This window comes from Coregonus clupeaformis, chromosome 10, assembly GCF_020615455.1.
Source record: "Coregonus clupeaformis isolate EN_2021a chromosome 10, ASM2061545v1, whole genome shotgun sequence".
NCBI classification, from domain to species: Eukaryota; Metazoa; Chordata; class Actinopteri; order Salmoniformes; family Salmonidae; genus Coregonus; species Coregonus clupeaformis.
This window is the reverse complement of record NC_059201.1, coordinates 38,362,450-38,380,231: the sequence shown is the minus strand read 5'-3', so window position 1 is coordinate 38,380,231 and position 17,782 is coordinate 38,362,450. Positions and strand designations below refer to the sequence as shown.

Genomic DNA, 17,782 nt, shown 5'->3' with positions numbered 1-17,782 from the left:
GGATATAGAGCAGGCCCTCCTGTAGCTCAGTTGGTAGAGCATGGCGCTTGCAACGCCAGGGTTGTAGGTTCGATTCCCACGGGGGGCCAGTATGAAAAATGTATGCACTCACTAACTAAGTCGCTCTGGATAAGAGCATCTGCTAAAATGACTAAAATGTAAAATAATGGCGTCTATTCTGTCATTATTATGAAAATGTTATGCAAAACTAATGACAAAGCTGTCCAAAAAACTGTTACCAAGATGTCCTTACTTAGGAGCTCCTGTAATCAGTGTAGAAGTCAGCGAACAGTTTCATATAGCCTGTCTAATGCATACAGTTAACTATTAACAGTATTGAATAGTATTGGTTTTCTTTCAAATACTTAAGCTGATTTGTGCGCTTGATCGAGCTTGCCTGGTGCAATGGATCCAATGGTGCCAACCCAAACTGCATTTGGCACTCGAAACAGGCTCAATCAAATGCTAAATCGAACTTTTACTCAAAATGTTAGAGAATGTTGTTAAATTCTGTCTCTTCCCCCCCCATTCTCTCAGACCAAGATACGCAATCAGATGACACGCCCATCATTGCGGTGATGGTGGCTCTGTCATCCCTGCTCGTCATCGTCTTCATCATCATCATCCTCTATATGCTCAGGTCAGTCATGTCCCTCTCAGGCAGAAACCACCCACACCACTCATCTGGGTTGTGTTCAGTAGTGCACGCCGTAGCAAAACTTTTTGTAACTGAACCAAAAGTCTGTTCTCTTATTGGAGTTGAGGTAGTACTTGGCCTGTGTGGTTCAGCGGAAACTCGTCCCTGGATCGTGTTCATCAGGCACCAAATAGAAGAAAACGGACTGAAACTGGGAGGGGCTTCCTGAACTTCCAATAAACATTAGTTTTCGTTGCAAAAAGTATTACTGCATTTTGCTATGGTGTACCATAATGAATACACCCTGGTTTTCTCCCCCACAGTCGCGGCTTCAGCTTCATGTCTCAGGGAAGCGTTTGTAAACTAAAAAGAAAAGTATGGTTGCAGGCACGATTATCTTTGAAATAGAGCTATACAATAGTCAGATATGAGACCCGTGTAAAACGCTAACGATCTCGTACACCCACACCTACTCACACAATTCATTACACATTGTAAAAGCGCAGAGCAGGAAATGGTTTGCTTGTGTTCTTTCATACACAAACACCCTATAGAGGCCACTGTTGATGAACCAAGTGTTATAGTTGTTACCATGGCAATGGACGGGTGTGTGTGACTGTGTGTGGGTGATATTCTGGATTTACATTGCTTTCAGAAAGTGTTCACACCCCTTGACTTATTACAGCCTGAATTTAAATTGATTAAATTGAGATTTTGTGTCAATGATCTACACAAAATACCCCATAATGTCAAAGTTGAATTATGTTTTTAGAAATGTTTATGTTTACAAAGCTAAAATGTCTTGAGTCTAAGTATTCAACCCTTTTGTTATGGCAAGCCTAAATAAGTTCAGGAGTAAAAAGTTGCAGGGTCTCACTCTGTGTGCAATAATAGTGTTTAACATGATTTTTAAGTGACTACTGCATCTCTGTACCCAACACATACAATTATCTGTAAGGAACCTCAGTCGCACAGTGAATTTTAAGCACAGATTCAAGCACAAAGACCAGGGAGGTTTTACAATGGTTCGCAAAGAACCTATTGGTAGAAAAAAACTAAAGATACAAGAGTCCTTTTTAACTCCGTTGCCGGTGAGGAAGGAAACCACTCAGGGATTTCACCATGAGGCAGGCCAATGGTGACATTAAAACAGTTACAGAGTTTAATGGCTGTGATAGGAAATGACAGAGGATGGGTTAACAACATTGTAGTTACTCCACAATACTAACATAAATGACAGAGTGAAAAGAAGGAAGCCTGTCCAGAATTTAAAAAAAATATTGTTTGCAATAAGGCACTAAAGTAATACTGCAAAAAAATTGGCAAAGAAATTAACTTTTTGTCTTGAATACAAAGTGTTATGTTTGGGGTAAATCCAACACATCACTGAGGACCACTCTTCATATTTTCATGCATGGTGGTGGCTGTATCATGTTATGGGTATACTTGTCATCAGCAAGGACTAGGGAGTTTTAGGATAAAAAGAAACAGACTACAGCTAAGCACAGGCAAAATCCTAGAGGAAAACATGGTTCAGTCTGCTTTCCAACAGACACTGGGAGACAAATTCAGCAGGACAATTACCTAAAACACAAGGCCAAATATACACTGTAGTTGCTTAACAAGATGACATTGGGTGGGGGATTGGGGTTGAATACTTATCTAATCACAATATATTAGTGTTTTGTTTTACATGAATTCACAAAAAGTAGCAAATCTCTTCCATTTTGACATAACAGTGTATTTTGTGTAGATCGTTGACAAAAAAGGACAAATCCATTTTAATCCCACTTTGTAACGCAACAAAATGTGGAAAAAGTCAAGGGGTGTGTATACTTTCTGAAGGAGGTGTATGTATTCATGTGTGTGTCGTGTGTGATTGACAGGTTTAAGAAGTACAAGCAGGCCGGCAGCCATTCCAACTCCTTCAGGCTGACTAACGGTAGATCAGATGATACAGGTAACCGTGTGTGTGTGTGTGTATACGCATGTGTGTGTGAACACGCATGTTTTGTCTGTGGTCGTACATTTTTTATTTTATTTAACTTTTATTTAACTAGACAAGTCAGTTAAGAATTCTTATTTACAATGACGGCCTACCCCGGCCAAACCCGGACGACGCTGAGCCAATTGTGCGCCGCCCTATGGGACTCCCAATCACGGCCGGATTGAGATACAGCCTGGAATTGAACCAGGGCCTATAGTGACGCCTCTAGCACTGAGATGCAGTGCCTTAGACCCACTTGGGAGCCATTTTCCGGGACTTTCTCCATTGTTCTGTGTTGAGATAAAATCACATTGGTTTTGTGATCATTTACGGGTAATGTTGTCATATTCACTGATTCTTGGCCTATGCAGTTGTTCCATATGATGAATTGTGGCTCATTAGCAGTGTTGGATTGGTTTATGGCGCCCCCTTGTGGGCTTTTATTAACAAACACAGTCAGTTTGGCGAAGTTGCATGTGTAGATTAGAATCTAATGTTTAATGTATAACATATTTAACATAATATAGCGTATTTTCTATAGTTCATTAATTTAGTTTATAATCATTGGTTGGTGAATTTGTCACTCTGGCTGTTACAACATAACGTTTTGTAATTGTTTATTACTGTAACAATTGTTTATGTATACTTTGTGTATATGTGTATCTATCTATCTATCTATATAAAAATCATTGTTTTCATACAATTTATTGTTGTCAGTGTCTCAACAATAAGGTTTTCTCTCTCTCTCTCCCCTCCCCGCCATCCCCTGTGGGCCTCAATCACCACATATCTTTCCCATCCCATTACTTCCCTCCCTTCCTGCTTTTCCAGAGCTCCAGAGTGTGCCGCTATTGGCCCGCTCGCCCAGTACCAACAGGAAGTACCCGCCCCTTGTTGTCGACAAGCTGGAGGAGGAGATGAATCGTCGCATGGCTGACGACAACAAGCTCTTCCGGGAGGAGTTCAACGTATGGAGTCCGCGCACACACACAAATATCGATCTATATACACACACATACTGTACACACACACACACAATTATATACACGGAGTATACCAAACATTAGGAACACCTTCTTTTTGCCCTCAACAGCCTCAATTCGTCAGGGTATGGACTCTACAAGGTGTCGAAAGCGTTCCACAGGGATGCTGGCCATGTTGACTCGAATGCTTCCCACAGTTGTGTCAAGTTGGCTGGATGTCCTTTGGGTGGTGGACCATTCTTGATACACACAGGAAGCTGTTGAGCATGAAAAACCCAGCAGCGTTGCAGTTCTTGACACACTCAAACCGGTGCGCCTGGCACCTACTACCATACCCCGTTCAAAGGCACTTAAATCTTTTGTCTTGCCCATTCACATGTACTTACATACATATACACACACCTTACACACATTTCAGTCATCTATGGCCCTGTCAGGACAATGGGCGGGTAGTAGTTGCAACTAGAATGCTCTGCGTGTGATTCTAGCTACTGATTGGCGTGATACTCCCCTACACAGAGCCTATTAGCTGTGTGCCAATACTTCCTAATTCCATTTCCCTTAGCTTCCTTTCCTTATTAGCTTTTTCCTCGTTTCCACCAAGGGTGGAATTGGATAGAAGAATATCACTCTAGGGACACACCAATAGGAACATGCATCACTCAGCTAAGATAAATGTTACCCGTCTGTGTGTCCAGGCGCTGCCGGTGTGTCCCATCCAGGCGGCATGCGACGCGGCCTCTAAGGAGGAGAACAAGGAGAAGAACCGATACGTCAACATCCTGCCATGTGAGTCCCCAACGTAGAGCTAAACCCTGATTCTGTTTCGAAATACCTAACATGGCATAGAACTGCTTCTTACCTTATCGTAGTCCAAAAAACATCAGTTGGAAAGACGACGTCAACGTTGCGAACAAGAACAAATCGTAATTCAACAACAGCTAGACTGGCTAGTTTCTGTAAAAGTGCTAATTAGCAGCATTAAGTGGCGTTCTACAAAGTATGTTTTACACTCGTGGATTTCTATTCCTTTGCTACTATCGGTATGTATTTGACATTTGGCGCTAGATGTAAATGTTAATGTTACATGTAGCTCCTTTAAAACACAGGCTTGCTATTCAATCTAATCAAGGTTCTGTTTTTGTGTTTCAGATGATCACTCCAGGGTGCATCTGTCGTCTCTAGAGGGAGTTCCAGACTCTGATTTCATCAATGCGTCCTTCATCAACGTGAGTGACACCACAAGCCATGGACATCAATGACAAGCTGTGTTTTATTTTTTTTATTTTTTTTGCTAACCCTTGGCAAGTGCTCCCTTGTCAGAGGTCTTTTGACCTCAATGGGACTCCCTGGATAAATAAAGGTTAGGTAGAACGCATGTCCAACTCTCAATGCGCATGAAGTTGAAACAACATCAATACATCAGAAAGTAGAGAAATATGGACGATACATCAGAACATTACCTAACAATGCAAGACACGGTCATTAAACGGATTCAGCGTTCAAACAAAACTTTTTTCTCACCCTCTTCCTTTTCTGTCTTCCTCTTGTTCACAGGGGTACCAAGAGAAGAACAAGTTCATTGCAGCTCAAGGTAAGGAGGCTATTCTAGCCGCTGGGATTGGCTTATGTCATGCATCCCAAATGGCACCCTATCCCATATTTAGTGCACTACGTAGCCCTGGTTTCCAACGTGCCCCATCTCTCGGTTCCATTCAATCCGATGAGCTTTGTTGGCATCGTAATATGACATCATAATACATTGCCAAAGCAAGCATACAGGATTGTATTTAATCAATGATGATAATATCCAGTGGATGATAATATATCTCTTCTGTCTCTCTCAGGGCCAAAGGAGGAGACTGTGAACGACTTCTGGAGAATGATCTGGGAACAGAACACAGCCACCATCGTCATGGTGACCAACCTGAAGGAGAGAAAAGAGGTAGGGGAGGAGGAGAAAGAGGGGGAGGGGTGAGAACTGGGATGTGTTCAGGAAGGTGAAACGTTCAGAATGTGTTGCAGATAGAAATGTCCTAAGAGCTAACACGACTGCCTATTTAACAGTTAAAGGCATTTATAATATATGTTCTACGAAATACATTTCTATCTGAACCGTTCTGTAACATTGCACACTCCTGAAAAGACCCCTGCTAAGTCTTTCGTAGTAGATGCTATATGAAGATGATGGGGTATGTTCAGCATGTCAAATTTCCAACGTGAATGTATGAGTGTACGACTATGAGTGTTTGTTTCTTTTCATTTGAAAGAAATCCATACAGCGGCAATCTCTCTGTGTGTCTCAGTGTAAGTGTGCCCAGTACTGGCCGGACCAGGGCTGCTGGACCTACGGCAACATCCGGGTCTCTGTGGAAGACATGATGGTGCTGGTGGACTACACCATCCGCAAGTTCTGCATCCAACAGGTAACCCTGGCGTTCCCTTCTTTTTTTCCTCTCTCCTTCTCTCTCCTCCCTCCTTCTCTTTTCCTCTCTCCTTCTCTTTTCCTCTCTCCTCTTTTCCTCTCTCCTCCCTCCTCCTCGTTTGTCCTCTGTTCTCCTGCCTACAGACGCCAAGCATTCTCAAATGAACAACACTCGTAGCAGGTCTCTATATGTTTGGTACACTGATGGCAACGTTTGTGAGACTGTGAGAGAGAAAAAGTGAAGGTGAAAATAGCATTAAGCTGATACTCCAAAACAGTCCGACTAATGGTGTCTCTGTCTCTACCGTTCCCCCTCCTTCTCTACATCCCTCTCCCCACTCCCGCTCTCTCTAGGTGGGGGATGTGGGGGGTAAGAAGCCCCAGCGGCTGGTGACCCAGTTCCACTTCACCAGCTGGCCAGACTTTGGCGTTCCCTTCACACCCATCGGCATGCTTAAGTTCCTCAAGAAGGTCAAGACCTGCAACCCCCAGTACGCCGGCCCCATCGTGGTCCACTGCAGGTCAGTGTGTGTGTGCGTGTGTGTTATTGGTGGCAGCGGAGGTAGTTCGCTGATGCCTAGATGCCAAGCTAATCCCTAGTCTTAAGCTTGGTGGGCTAACACAACCCACGTTCAGGCACACACTACAAACTATCTTTCTGTGCGTGTTAGATTCTGACTCACGCTCTCTCTCTCTTTCTACCTCTGTGTGTGTGTGTCGGACTGTGTGTCGGACTGTGTGTCGGACTGTGTGTCGGACTGTGTGTCGGACTGTGTGTCGGACTGTGTGTCGGACTGTGTGTCGGACTGTGTGTCGGACTGTGTGTCGGACTGTGTGTCGGACTGTGTGTCGGACTGTGTCGGACTGTGTGTCGGACTGTGTGTCGGACTGTGTGTCGGACTGTGTGTCGGTCTGTGTGTCGGGACTGTGTGTCGGTCTGTGTGTCGGTCTGTGTTTCGGTCTGTCTGTCGGACTGTGTGTCGGACTGTGTGTCGGACTGTGTGTCGGACTGTGTGTCGGACTGTGTGTCGGACTGTGTGTCGGTCTGTGTGTCGGTCTGTGTGTCGGTCTGTGTGTCGGTCTGTCTGTCGGACTGTGTGTCGGACTGTGTGTCGGACTGTGTGTCGGACTGTGTGTCGGACTGTGTGTCGGACTGTGTGTCGGACTGTGTGTCGGACTGTGTGTCGGACTGTGTGTCGGACTGTGTGTCGGTCTGTGTGTCGGACTGTGTGTCGGACTGTGTGTCGGACTGTGTGTCGGACTGTGTGTCGGTCTGTGTGTCGGTCTGTCTGTCGGACTGTGTGTCGGACTGTGTGTCGGTCTGTGTGTCGGTCTGTCTGTCGGTCTGTGTGTCGGTCTGTGTGTCGGACTGTGTTTCAGTGCGGGAGTGGGGAGGACAGGGACCTTCATAGTGATAGACGCCATGTTGGATATGATGAACACCGAGAGAAAGGTGGACGTCTTTGGCTTCGTCACGCGCATCAGAGCCCAGCGCTGCCAAATGGTCCAGACAGACGTAAGTCGTACTGACCGCAATAAGAGCTAACCACAACATTACTCAGACTGCAATAAGACCACAACATTATCCTGACTTGAATAAGACCACACACTCACAGCATTATAATGTATGAATTATATAAACCAGTTTCCACTCAAGTCTCAAATTGGGAGCTTTAAGTGTGTGTGGGTATTACCCGTTCATGTGGTGTTCTCTTCTGACACCACTTGTGGATGTGTAATATGAGCATCGCAAGTATACTAAAAGTCTAATGATTTCTCTCTCTCTCTCTCTCCTCTCTCTCGCCCTCCTTCCCCCTCCCTCTCCCCACAGATGCAGTACGTGTTCATCTTCCAGGCTATGCTGGAGCACTACCTGTACGGAGACACAGAGCTGGAGGTGACTTCCCTGGAGTCCCACCTGGCCAAGCTCTACGCCCCCGCCGCCGCCGCCGGCTGTGGGGGCATGGAAGCCGAGTTCAAGGTGATTTAGTTTGCCTGGTGTAATGGAATAGTCCCAAAAGTCCAAGCTAAATCAATCAATTTGACCATAGCACGTCTATTTGACTCAAACGGAAGAAAATTGATTGAAACCGGAAGGGACTACCCGAACATGTCCAATAAGAAATTGTCGTTTTTGTTTGCTGTTGCAAAATGTTTTGCTACGGTGTGCACTTATGAATATGATTCAGGTTTAAACCGTTGCAGTAGCAGTTGACTTGAGAGCATTTTTTCCCTTGAGTAATTTTTTCAAGTCTCTTAGAGCTAAGCCTGTGGTTTTGTCTCCCCACACAGAAGCTGACCTCCATCAAGATCCAGAACGACAAGATGAGGACTGGCAACCTGCCGGCTAACATGAAGAAGAACCGAGTTCTCCAGATCATCCCATGTGAGTGACGGCTTCTACTGTTCCAGTAACCTCGACTGAGACCTGAAGACTTGTGTTAGCTCCCCGAGCTAATGCCTAGGCTTTAGCGTAGCAGATTATCGCAATCTAATGTTAAAAAAAGTCGACCACAGAACTCTGTGTAATGTAACCTGTTTGTGGGTGTCTCGTAGATGAGTTCAACAGAGTGATCATCCCAGTCAAGAGAGGGGAGGAGAGCACAGACTATGTCAACGCCTCCTTCATTGACGTGAGTAGACAGTCACACTGCGTTACGGGTCTTGAGGGTTTTTAAAATTAGACAAATGGACAGAACTTTAGCACCAATACAAGTAAGTATTCACATGTAGGTTGAATTTAAGGAGAAGCCTGTCTTGAAGTGATAGTGGAGGTAGAGACCCTTGGCGAGAGTCTGGGAAGGTTACGCAACTCATCAGATGAGCCAGATACAGGCTGAAATGGCTCCTACAATGGTTGTTGTGGAGGTGTGTGTGTGTGTGTGTATGGTTTCATGTGCCTAAGCTGACCTGTGTGTCTGGTCCAGGGCTACCGTCAGAAGGACTCGTACATGGCCAGCCAGGGCCCGCTGCAGCACACCATCGAAGACTTCTGGAGGATGATCTGGGAGTGGAGGAGCTGCTCCATAGTCATGCTCACTGAGCTGGAGGAGAGAGGACAGGTACGGAGGGAGGGAGAGAGATGGAGAGAGGACAGGTACGGAGGGAGGGAGTAGAGAGATGGAGAGAGGACAGGTACAGAGGGAGTAGAGAGATGGAGAGAGGACAGGTACAGAGGGAGTAGAGAGATGGAGAGAGGACAGGTGAAGAGGGATGGAGGGAGTAGAGAAATTGACATTTTACTCTCAGCCCAGTCATGCCATGCCAGTAAAGTATGTTATAATTAAGCATTAAGGCCCAAGGCCATAAACCACAAACTCTGAGGTGCCTTATTGCTATTATAAACTGGTTACCGACGTAGTTAGAGCAGTAAAAATAAATGCTTTGTCATACCCGTGGTATACCACGGCTGTCAGCCAATCAGCATTCAGGGCTCGAACCACCCAGTTTATAAAAGAGGAGAAGTAGAGAAAACAATGATTGGAATAGGAAAGTCCTCTTATTAGTCAATTTCCTGGTTCTGTCTTATGATTAGAAGATCATTCTCTGCTAGTTTAACTACTTCCTAGAGATGAATGCACAGTGCCATGAGCCTGGGAAATGAAGGAGCTTCACTTACTCTGTCTCTCTCTCTTTATCTCTCCGTCTGTCTGTCTCTCTTTCTCTCCATCTGTCTCTCTCTCTCTCTCTGCCTTGCTCTATCTCCCATGTTTCGCTGTCTCGCTCTCTGTCTGTCTCTCCCTCTCTCTACCTCCCGCTCTCGCCATCCCCTGCTCTCTTCCTGTAGGAGAAGTGTGCCCAGTACTGGCCCAGTGATGGGGTGATGGTGTGTGGTGACATCTCCATCGAGCTGAAGAGGGAGGAGGAGAGTGAGAGCTACACTGTTCGAGACCTCCTGGTCACCAACAACCGGGTGAGGACAGAGGCCGCCTCTGGGGAAAAAACTATAGTAGTCAACATAACCCATTCAAAACACCGTCTACACACACACATCAAGCCAAGGTCAACTAGATTTGAATTGTCACTTCTGTGTGCCTTCAGAGTGTGGTTGTGTGTCCTTGCTCTCTCTCTCTCACTCTCTCTCTCTCTCTCTCTCTCTCTCTCTCTCTCTCTCTCTCTCTCTCTCTCTCTCTCTCTCTCTCTCTCTCTCTCTCTCTCTCTCTCTCTCTTACTCTCTCTCTCTCTCTCTCTCTCTCTCTCTCTCTCTCTTACTCTCTTTCTCTCTCTCTCTCTCTCACCTCTCTCTCTCTCTTACTCTCTCTCTCTCTTACTCTCTCTCTCTCTTACTCTCTCTCTCTCTCTCTCTCTCTCTTACTCTTACTCTCTCTCACTCTCTCTCTCTCTTACTCTCACTCTTACTCTCTCTCTCTCTCTTACTCTCTCTCTTACTCTCTCTCTCTCTCACTCGCTCTCTCTCTTTAGGAGAACAAGGCTCGTGCGGTGAGGCAGTTCCATTTTCATGGCTGGCCAGAGGTGGGCATCCCCAGCGACGGGAAGGGGATGATCCACATCATCGCTGCGGTCCAGAAGCAGCAGCAACAATCTGGCAACCACCCCATCACTGTCCACTGCAGGTAACCTTCACCTAACGTTTTAACAATGTTCGAGTCAATATTTTACTGAAATTTGTAACCTAACATCCAACCCAGTCCAACTCAGTAGCATGTGCCATTTATCATATTTTGTGGGTGCGCGTGCGTGCGTCTAACCTCTATCTCTGTGTGTGTGTCAGTGCGGGCGCGGGGAGGACGGGGACCTTCTGTGCCCTGAGCACGGTCCTGGAGCGGGTGAAGGCTGAGGCCATCCTGGACGTCTTCCAGACTGTCAAGAGCCTCCGGCTGCAGAGACCCCACATGGTGCAGACACTGGTGAGGGCACACTATGAGCGTCATTTTCATCACACAAAAGAGAATTTTGAACAATACTGTAAAGCTCATTATAATCTGCTGCGCAATGTAATTATACATCTTTCTTTAATGATATGTGTTATGATGTAATTTTTCAACATGAGTTTGGCCAACTGTGCAATGCAAGGGATGCATGTGATATAATTAAGAGTTGCAAGCTTAGGAACTTGCATTCAATAATATGCCTTCCTGTCTTTTTGTTATTACAGTTATTTAACTCACTGCCAAAATCCTCGCGCTAAATGTCACCCTATGTGAATAATGTGGAAAGTATTGTGAAAATGGTGCTGCTTAGATTCTAGCATACCATGTGTGTTGTCAACAACAGATGTAAACTTATGTAAGCTAGTATAAACTCCTCAATGAGCTCTTGGCTCACCTAGTCAGACTCCCTCTATCCACGTTTTCTTGTTTTTCCTCCATCTCTTCTTTCTTCTTAATAGGTGATCACCGCCAAATAAGACGTTGTTTGTGTGTGTGTGTGTGTGCTTGAGTTAATTTACATTTACATTTCTACATTTTAGTAATTTAGCAGACGCTCTTATCCAGAGCGACATACAGGAGCAATTAGGGTTAAGTGCCTTGCTCAAGGGCACACCGACAGATTTTTCACCTAGTCGGCTCAGGGATTCAAACTATCAACCTTTCGGTTAATGGGGCAACGCTCTTAACCGCTAGGCTCCCTGCCACTGTTTTCTCTGTCTTTTTGGACAGCATTGGAAACACAACTTTTTCGGCAACTTCAAAGAGTTCTCCAATTCAGTTTGGGCAAATGAATTGATCTTTGTTGAATACTTTAGTATCTTTTATACTCATCATTGTGATGTTCTCTTGCTCTCTCTCTCTCGCTCTCTTGTGTTTAGGAGCAGTATGAGTTCTGCTACAAAGTGGTCCAGGAGTATATCGAAGCCTTTTCTGACTACGCCAACTTCAAGTAGGGACCCACACAGGGGACGGACATCCATACACAGTCATAAACACACACCAAACCCACACATACCAGACGGAAAGAAACAAACTGTTCACGGCTTAGATGACTGGACAGCCTGCGTGCACAGAGGAAAAGGGAATGGAAGTTTTGTGACAGAGCCAAGTGCAGCGCTGCAGTGTACCGGAGGGAGTGAATATCAGAGATGCCTTCTAGAATATTTTGTAATATTGAGCATGTTTATATGGCCCCTTGTCCCTATCCCCCTCCACATCCAGACACTCCCCAATCCACCCAATGTACATATACCGTACTTACCCTGTCACATTTTGGGGGTTTGTTTTTAGATACAGTTTAAGTTTGGCTGTATTTTTTGGGTGACATAATGCTTTTTATTGGTATATATATTAAATAAGTAAATCAGATGCTTTAGAGGTGTATGTCAAATCGAGAGTCGAGGAAATGGTGTTAGGGGTTTCTTTGTGTTCTCTTTAGTTTTTTGCGGTTGAGTGACTTGAGACTTTATCTGATTCAGGCTGAAGCTAAAAGCTGATAGGTCATCGTCAGAGGAATGGATTTACACAGCCAATCAGAATTAATCTGTACGCACGCACACACACAAACACGTTACAGCTGGCCAGGAGCACATCCAGAATTGGCCACGATGGCTTAGCCAATCACATGATCCAAACCCTTTCCACTAGTTTTCCTTTGAGTTCAAAGTTCACACAGAGGTCAAGGAGCCATGGCATTTGCTGAACTCACCGTTACACAAGAGCATAGCACCCCAGAGCCACTGATTTTCTCAGGGCACAAACACACGGTGTATGTGTGTGTTTTAAAAGGGAGCCATGTGCCAAACAGTCTCCTCAGGTGAAGGTTGAAGTTGCCCCTAGACACTGGTCTTGGGTCAGTTTTGAGTTTCCCCCTCTCATAGTTAAGGATAGGATTTGGGGAGGGCAGGCTGATCCTAGATCTGAACCTAGAGGCCACTTTTCCTCCCAGGAGCATCTCTCCATCTGCGAGGCAGGCCTAGGCCGTCGCAAGCCAAATCTCTCACACACAGTCCTAGACATTGTGGCTTTGCTGCATTTGTGTTCAAGGACATAGAAAACAATGTAGTTTAGGTGGACCTTCACATGCTCGCCGTCACAGTGGATTCAATGTGTGTAGAACGTTTATGGAAGTTGAAGTTGCCCATACCGAAAATAAATCAAATATCAAACGTAAATATATTTAAATGTAATGAGCGTGTTGAAGATTTGGCCAACAATGCATTCAAAATAGCCTATGCATAATGATAATGAGTATGACGCCCGAATGTTGCCATAATAAAATGATTATTTCAGAATTTCCATTTCTAAAACTACATAAGATTATGGATAAAATATAGTAACCATGCAATTACTGTGATTTCCTATCATTTTGTTATATCATGGAAATGGTTATGTATTCATATATTTAATTGCTTACAATTAGAATGGGGGAAAACATTTCCTATCTATTATTCACTTATTATTCTATTTACTTGTACTCTATTGCATATATTTATTTTCGGTATAGGTTGTTTAAGAAGATGGCGTCAAAATGTGAAGACATCCCTCTCTGTTTTTCAACTGGGGCCTGTTCAGGATGATGAAATGTTATAGAACGTTCCGATAGAAATGTATTGTGTAGAACATATTTGATTGTTTGTCGTAGGGAATTGTCAGCTCTATTCAATATATTTCTATCTGCAACATTTAGAACGTTTCACAATCTGTTGTGGCACCTCAATACTGTGCTGTTAGTGTTTTATGACTAATACTGAGCAATTTTTTTATACTTTAATGCTGTTGCTTTGATACTCCCACCCCAAATGGATGCATTGTTACTTTTATTGTTGAAACGTGTGACATGGAATGTTTGCAGTGATTTTTTTTTTTTTATTCAAAATGGCTGCCTACAAGGACAGCTTGGTTAGAAACACACGCTATGGGTTTGTGGATGAGGCCGCCGTCTTTAGTTGCGATTGTAATGAAATATAAATGATGTCAATTAGCTAGCAACAAGGTCGAGGTCAATTCCATCTCATCTCGGTCAACTCAGGAAATGACTTGAAATTGCCAGTTGGGGGGTTTTCCCATACAGGTTCTCTCAATGTATGAATAGAATTTCAATTTGTCTACTTAGTTGGTTGAGTGCAAATGGAATTGCCCCTGCCCCTGGTCCATTAGCCAATCACAGCTACCACTTGGCCCCAAATGATTGTAATAAATAGTAATAGTGTGTAGGGGGCAGGTCGTATGATATGTATGATTCCCACCCCCTTCCCCATGAACCAAGGTGTTAACCCTGGTATGAGTGAATTAGGGGTGACCGACATGAGGTTTTAGCTGTCAATTGTGATCAGGGATTATTGGTCAATTGTGAGAGCCTCCATTTTGATCCTAGTTCCTCCATTGTTCTGTGGAGTTGACAGGTATCCTAGAGAGCAATGAAGATCTGCCAGGCCTAGTGATACCAAACTCATTGTCTTATATGCAGATGGCCCTGTTTGTCCAGGCATAGAGGTTCAGCATTGTTTTTGTCATTGGGACAGCCCACAGTGTGTAGACAAATGCCTGCACCGCGCACAACCCCCATTGTTCATGAGTTGGTAATAGATCGGTTTGGCTTCTCCCTTTTAATATATTTTTATAAGCAGAAAGGAAGGAGCACAATCCAACTCTGTCGATGTGCTTCAATCACGTGATCATTGAATTAGAAATAGTCCCTGAAATTCTGCACACAAAAAACGCACCGTTATTGAGAACTTGTTGAGTTATTGTTGATTGTTCAAAAAGCTTGTGCTAGTTGCACCAAAAAAGCCCTTGAAATGACTAAACCAATGATACGAAGGCCAGACGGGTAACATGGCCCTTAGATAGGAAATTACTTGACGTCAACTAGGGTTGCAATCTTTTTATATCTTTTTTTTATCCTGTTTTGAAGAATTCCAGTTTGGAGGATTACCTTGCAGCTTATTCCCTTCTGATTCCAGAAATCCTCCAACCAGACTTTTTAGAATGTTTTTGAGGAATTTTGCAACCCTAATGTCAACATTGGAGAGACCTTTTAAAAGCCTCTGGTTACGGCCTCTAGTTAGGCCTCTAGTTCTGACTGGGACCCTTAGGTTAAACCATGGGACATAAATAGCTAGGTAGAGATCTTCAAACTGGATGTCTCATTTGGACCAGTCACTTAAACTGTCATCGTCATTTCAGACCACGTTCTATTCCAAAGCATCACAAGTGCCCATGATTTACGATTGGCTACATTTTGTTTTACTTCCTGGATGTTTGGATGTGTTGGATCTTTGTAATCGTCAGGGTGGGTGTTTGTGTGCGTGGAGAGGTGGGAGGGTTTTACTCTTCTTTTGAACCAAAGTTTGCGGTTTCTATCCACCTTGCTTCCATTCTATGGCTCTGTCTGTAGTTGGCTGTGTCTGAATGTTTAGCCAAATGTAATAATCACCTGTCCCCAATGACACTGTGCCAACACCCAACCCTATTGACTTAAAGCTTCACTCTAGAAAGTGCCTCACAGGTTGATTTATATGGTAAGTAAGTTCACTGCACCTCTCCCTCTGTGAGTTGGTTGAGTGTTGGTATATAGAAGCTTGGTAAACCAGTATCACCCTACAGATTAGTACATATATTTGCCCACTTCCCACTACTATCTCTGAGCCATCGTATAGAACTTTATCGACAAACCACCTCTGCTGCCGCTTGGCTGTAACTCTGAGACCAAGATCAGGGCCTTTATTCTCCCTTTCATGCTGTAACGCCGGGTTCCATTCCAATTCAACCCCATTCCATTGTTTTGTGTTCCAGCTACGTCTTCACTCCATTTCACTGAAGTGCTGGACCCTTGACTATTCCTTCATTGTGGCCCCTCGTTGGGTCCTCCACCTAACCAAATATAGTTGGTATAATACATTGCCCTGAGTTACTGCAATCACAAAGACATAGTTTACTGGTTATTACAGAGGACAGCCCAGTGTGTCTGGGCCCTTGTTCCATACCCCTGTTAGCTGCAGATTGAAATGTGACACAATGCCCCAGTAGAGCATTTTGAATGTCCCTGTCTGAGTAACAGGGCACACCTTTCTCCAGAGACTGAGAACGAGAGCGAAACAGACTGGAGGAGTGGGGCTTCATAGGGTTCAACCAGTCTCTCCCACCCCTAAACCTGTGTCTCTCCCACCCCTAAACCTGTGTCTCTCCCACCCCTAAACCTGTGTCTCTCCCACCCCTAAACCTGTGTCTCTCCCACCCCTAAACCTGTGTCTCTCCCACCCCTAAACCTGTGTCTCTCCCACCCCTAAACCTGTGTCTCTCCCACCCCTAAACCTGTGTCTCTCCTCTCCTGAGCCTGTGTCTCTCCCACCCCTAAACCTGTGTCTCTCCTCTCCTGAGCCTGTTTAGCTGTCCGTTTTAGACGCCCAAAGATGTCTCGCTCTTTCCCTTAACTCCTTCCACCTTCTCTCTCTCTCGTTCTCTTTGCCCCTTGGGCCGGTTTTGTCTCCCTTATAACCGGTCGCTGCCCCACTCCCTTCTGTACATACTGTAGGGTAATTTAATTTATATTTCATTTTGTCTGCTGCCTTGCTTTTTCTTTTCTTTTATCTTTTTTTTTAAAACAGAAAATCTGTGTTAAAACTGTACTGGGACCATTTTGAAATGTATTCAATGTTTTCTTTTTTTGTTTTGGCTATTTTTAATTTGTATTTTCTTTTTTTAAAAACATTTTTTATTTGCATTTGTTTCATTTTATAGTGTTTTTTGTTATTCAAAAATTTGAATATATGTATATATAATTATATATATATGATATAATTATATAATGCCAAATGGCCTTTCAAAGCAAGATACTGTTCAAACCTAATAAAGTGCTTGATATTGTGTTATTTGTTTTTTAACTACACAGCATTATCTGGTGCAGTCTGCAATAGTTACTGACGGAACTGTAGTAACAATAGTTACTGCAGTTCAGTGGTCATTTCATAGATTAAACACAAATACTGTAATCTTCAATTTAACCAAGTCCTCAAACCTGCATTCTGTTCAGTAGGGCACACCATAGCAAAACGTTTTGCAACAGAAAATTAAAATGTGTGTTCTGACAAGTATACAGTGAGGGAAAAAAGTATTTGATCCCCTGCTGATTTTGTACGTTTGCCCACTGACAAAGACATGATCAGTCTATACTTTTAATGTTTCCGTCTCTCACAGTTGAAGCGTACCTATGATACAAATTACAGACCTCTACATGCTTTGTAAGTAGGAAAACCTGCAAAATCGGCAGTGCATCAAATACTTGTTCTCCCCACTGTATATACAGTTGAAGTCGGTACACTTAGGTTGGAGTCATTAAAACATGTTTTTCAACCACTCCACAAATTTCTTGTTAACAAACTATAATTTTGGCCAGTCGGTTAGGACTTCTACTTTGTGCATGACACCAGTAATTTTTCCACCAATTGTTTACAGACAGATTATTTCACTTAAAATTCACTGTATCACAATTCCAGTGGGTCATAAGTTTACATACACTAAGTTGACTGTGCCTTTTAAACAGCTTGGAAAATTCCAGAAAATGATGTCATGGCGTTAGAAGCTTCTTATAGGCTAATTGACATCATTAGAGTCAATTGGAGTGACCATCACAAAGCCCTGACCTCATTACTATAGAACATTTGTGGGCAGAACTGAAAAATTGTGTGCGAGCAAGGAGGCCTACAGTTGAAGTCGGAAGTTTACATACACCTTAGCCAAATACATTTAAATTCAGTTTTCACAATTCCTGACATTTAATCCTAGTAAAGTTAGGATAACCACTTTATTTCAAAAATGTGAAATGTCAGAATAATAGTAGAGATAATTATTTATTTA

At 43.8% G+C, this 17,782-nt stretch overlaps 1 protein-coding gene across 4 annotated transcripts in view; it reads left to right on the top strand.

Annotated features, from left to right (window-relative positions):
• LOC121575512 (receptor-type tyrosine-protein phosphatase alpha-like) overlaps positions 1–16,636 on the top strand; it is a 43,036-nt gene extending 26,400 nt beyond the window's left edge. For 2 of the 4 annotated variants that reach the window (XM_041888661.1, XM_041888662.1), the window contains exons 6-23: positions 538–640; positions 2,524–2,597; positions 3,456–3,592; positions 4,306–4,396; positions 4,760–4,836; positions 5,165–5,201; positions 5,455–5,552; positions 5,878–6,033; positions 6,387–6,553; positions 7,413–7,548; positions 7,864–8,013; positions 8,325–8,418; positions 8,589–8,665; positions 8,960–9,094; positions 9,820–9,945; positions 10,455–10,606; positions 10,765–10,900; positions 11,803–16,636. In XM_041888661.1, the coding sequence (XP_041744595.1) occupies positions 538–640; positions 2,524–2,597; positions 3,456–3,592; positions 4,306–4,396; positions 4,760–4,836; positions 5,165–5,201; positions 5,455–5,552; positions 5,878–6,033; positions 6,387–6,553; positions 7,413–7,548; positions 7,864–8,013; positions 8,325–8,418; positions 8,589–8,665; positions 8,960–9,094; positions 9,820–9,945; positions 10,455–10,606; positions 10,765–10,900; positions 11,803–11,877 (2,021 nt within the window). In that variant the 3' untranslated portion in view covers positions 11,878–16,636. The remainder of the gene's footprint in view (positions 1–537; positions 641–2,523; positions 2,598–3,455; positions 3,593–4,305; positions 4,397–4,759; positions 4,837–5,164; positions 5,202–5,454; positions 5,553–5,877; positions 6,034–6,386; positions 6,554–7,412; positions 7,549–7,863; positions 8,014–8,324; positions 8,419–8,588; positions 8,666–8,959; positions 9,095–9,819; positions 9,946–10,454; positions 10,607–10,764; positions 10,901–11,802) is intronic. The other 2 variants (XM_041888664.1, XM_041888663.1) reach the window with 2 other exon arrangements.
• The last annotated feature ends 1,146 nt before the right edge of the window (positions 16,637–17,782 follow it).